This window comes from Berghia stephanieae, chromosome 1 (assembly GCF_034508935.2).
Source record: "Berghia stephanieae isolate SIO BIC M18660-M18661 chromosome 1, UCSD_Bste_1.3, whole genome shotgun sequence".
Lineage (NCBI taxonomy): Eukaryota > Metazoa > Mollusca > Gastropoda > Nudibranchia > Aeolidiidae > Berghia > Berghia stephanieae.
The window spans coordinates 77,749,253-77,751,752 of NC_088360.1; the positions used below are offsets into that span (position 1 = coordinate 77,749,253).

Below are 2,500 nucleotides of genomic sequence, written 5' to 3' on the forward strand. Positions count from 1 at the left end.
CGTCAACAGCGTTGTTTCTGTCCGAAAAAAATGTAACATCGCCTAACAGGCGTCATGTTCCGTCCTAAATTAAATGTTAAATGTTGCTGTTGGCCAGGGACCCCTTGTGAAGCGCTCTGAACAAATTCAGTGGATAATGCTCTATATAAAAGCTCAATTTTTAAAAATTATTTATTTTCACTTTATATATGACGAACATTTGCCTTTCAATTTATTCGAGGAGAAATTTAAAGCTAAGTTTACTTTATTTTGATTTCATTTTAGAATATTTTTACCTAATTACCTATCCCTCGTACCCAGTTAGGTCAACCTAGTTTTTAATTTTTAAAATTTTTGTCTCTTTCCTTTATTTTATATAACTTTGAAACGCACCCTTCCGCTCACGTTCTCCCACTTTCTCTTCGTCTCTCTCTCTCTCTCTCTCTCTTTCTTTCTCTCTCTCTCTCTCTCTCTTTCTTTCTCTCTCCCCCCCCCTCGATATGTTATGTGTGTGTGTGTGTGTGTGTGTGTATGTGTGTGTGTGTGTGTGTGTGTCTCCTGTCCTCTATCTCATACTTGATTTATATAGTGTTGATATTGGTTTACATTTCATCTCATTACTCCATTTCATTGTCGCCCTCTTACCCCCCCCCCCTCTCTCTCTCTCTCTCTCCCCTCTCTCCCTCTCTCTCTCTCTCTCTCTCTCTCTCTCTCTTCCCTTGCACACACACATAATTACACACACACACACACACACACACACACACACATTTTACCTATAATGTTTTAACTATTATGACAATCTAATACATATAACATATTTCGTTTTTACTTGAAGAAGATCGAAACGTCGTTTGTTTGTGTTGTTCGCTTTTATATGAGTCACATTTACTCACTTTTATATTTTTAAAATCTTTTTTATTCTTATGACAATCGTAAAAGTGCATGCATTGTTACTTGTAAGAGACAATTAATAATGGAAAAAATACGAATATGGGTGTCTCTGATAGCTCAGCTGGTAGAGCAGTCGCTTGACAAGAATGAGACCGATCCCTGGTGAAGCCAAAAACCTACCCCTGTTCATTCAACAAAGATTGGGTAGCTAGATCTATTAGATTTGGCGCAACGTACTTTGCGATTTACTAGCGTTCTATCCAAAGGGTAACAACCATTGATAGTATCATCATCATCATCATCATCATCATCATCATCATCATCATCATCATTATTATTATTATTATTATTATTATTATTATTATTATTATTATTATTGACAACAGAGTGGGTGCGTTCCATGACGGAAACAAGAATTCGGTGTCTTGCCCTTCATCAGCTGGCTATATCATGGGTGGGGCATGGAATGACCCTGTCAAGTTCAACCAGTTTTCTCAATGTTCGAAAACTAACATGCAAAACTTCATGGAAAAGTAAGCGAATAACCATTGTGATAATTATTGTGGTTGGTGTCTTCTTCTTCTTCTTCTTCTTCTTCTTCTTCTTCTTCTTCTTCTTCTTCTTCTTCTTCTTCTTCTTCTTCTTCTTCTCCTCCTCCTCCTCCTCCCCCTCCCCCTCCTCCTCCTCTCCTCTTCTTCTTCTTCTTCTTCTTCTTCTTCTTCTTCTTCTTCTTCTTCTTCTTCTTCTTCTTCTTCTTCTTCTTCTTCTTCTTCTTGTTCTTTTCTTCTTCTTCTCCTCCTCCTCCTCCCCCTCCTCCTCCTCCTCCTCCTCCTCCTTCTTCTTTTTCTTCTTCTTCTGCTGCTACTGCTGCTGCTGCTTCTGCTACTACTACCACTACTACTACTACTACTACTACTACTACTACTACTACTACTACTACTACTACTACTACTACTACTACTACTACTAGTAGTAGTAGTAGTAGTAGTAGTAGTAGTAGTAGTAGTAGTAGTCAAAAAGTAATTGTTTATTACTTGAATACAAATTAAATTAATACCATATACCATATCTCAAATTAAAACTTGGCATTAGCCGAGTAGAAAGAATTCTACTTCTCAACATAGTCTCCGCCTCTCGCGATAGCCTCAGTCCACCTTTTTCTCGTAAAACTGAGATGACTGACCAATTTTACACCACTGTTTTGGTTTTTTCATCTTCAAAGCGATGTCCCCTCATTGTCTCCTTGGACCATAAAGATGGAAGCCTGAAAGGATCAAGTCTGTTGAATACGGAGGGTGAGAGGGCGTTATCCATCGATTACCTCTCTTTTTCTGACACGTGTGTGGAAGGACATTTTCATGAAAAGCTACTCGCTCCATCTCCAAATCTAACTCAACGAATTCTTGCTTTCGGTCGCTTCAATGTCCATTTGTACCCGCTTTCTCACCAATTCTTCTATCAGATCTGATCAATGCTTCTGTCTTTATTTGATTCACTGAGTTGACATTGCTTGCACGGCGACCATTACAAGATTTTCAGATAAAGACACGGTTGCGGGGTGGGGAGAGGCTGCCCAGGTTGTCACAGGCCCAGTTTGTCACAGTTTATCACAGCCCAGTTTGTCACA

The 2,500-nt window shown here is 39.0% G+C and overlaps 1 protein-coding gene across 1 annotated transcript in view; it reads left to right on the forward strand.

Moving 5' to 3' along the window:
- The window catches only part of LOC144964600 (uncharacterized), a 52,968-nt gene that overhangs the window by 43,427 nt on the left and 7,041 nt on the right, over positions 1-2,500 (forward strand). Inside the window, exon 13 of the mRNA XM_078899056.1 lies at positions 1,260-1,406. Within this exon, the coding sequence (XP_078755182.1) occupies positions 1,260-1,406 (147 nt within the window). The remainder of the gene's footprint in view (positions 1-1,259; positions 1,407-2,500) is intronic.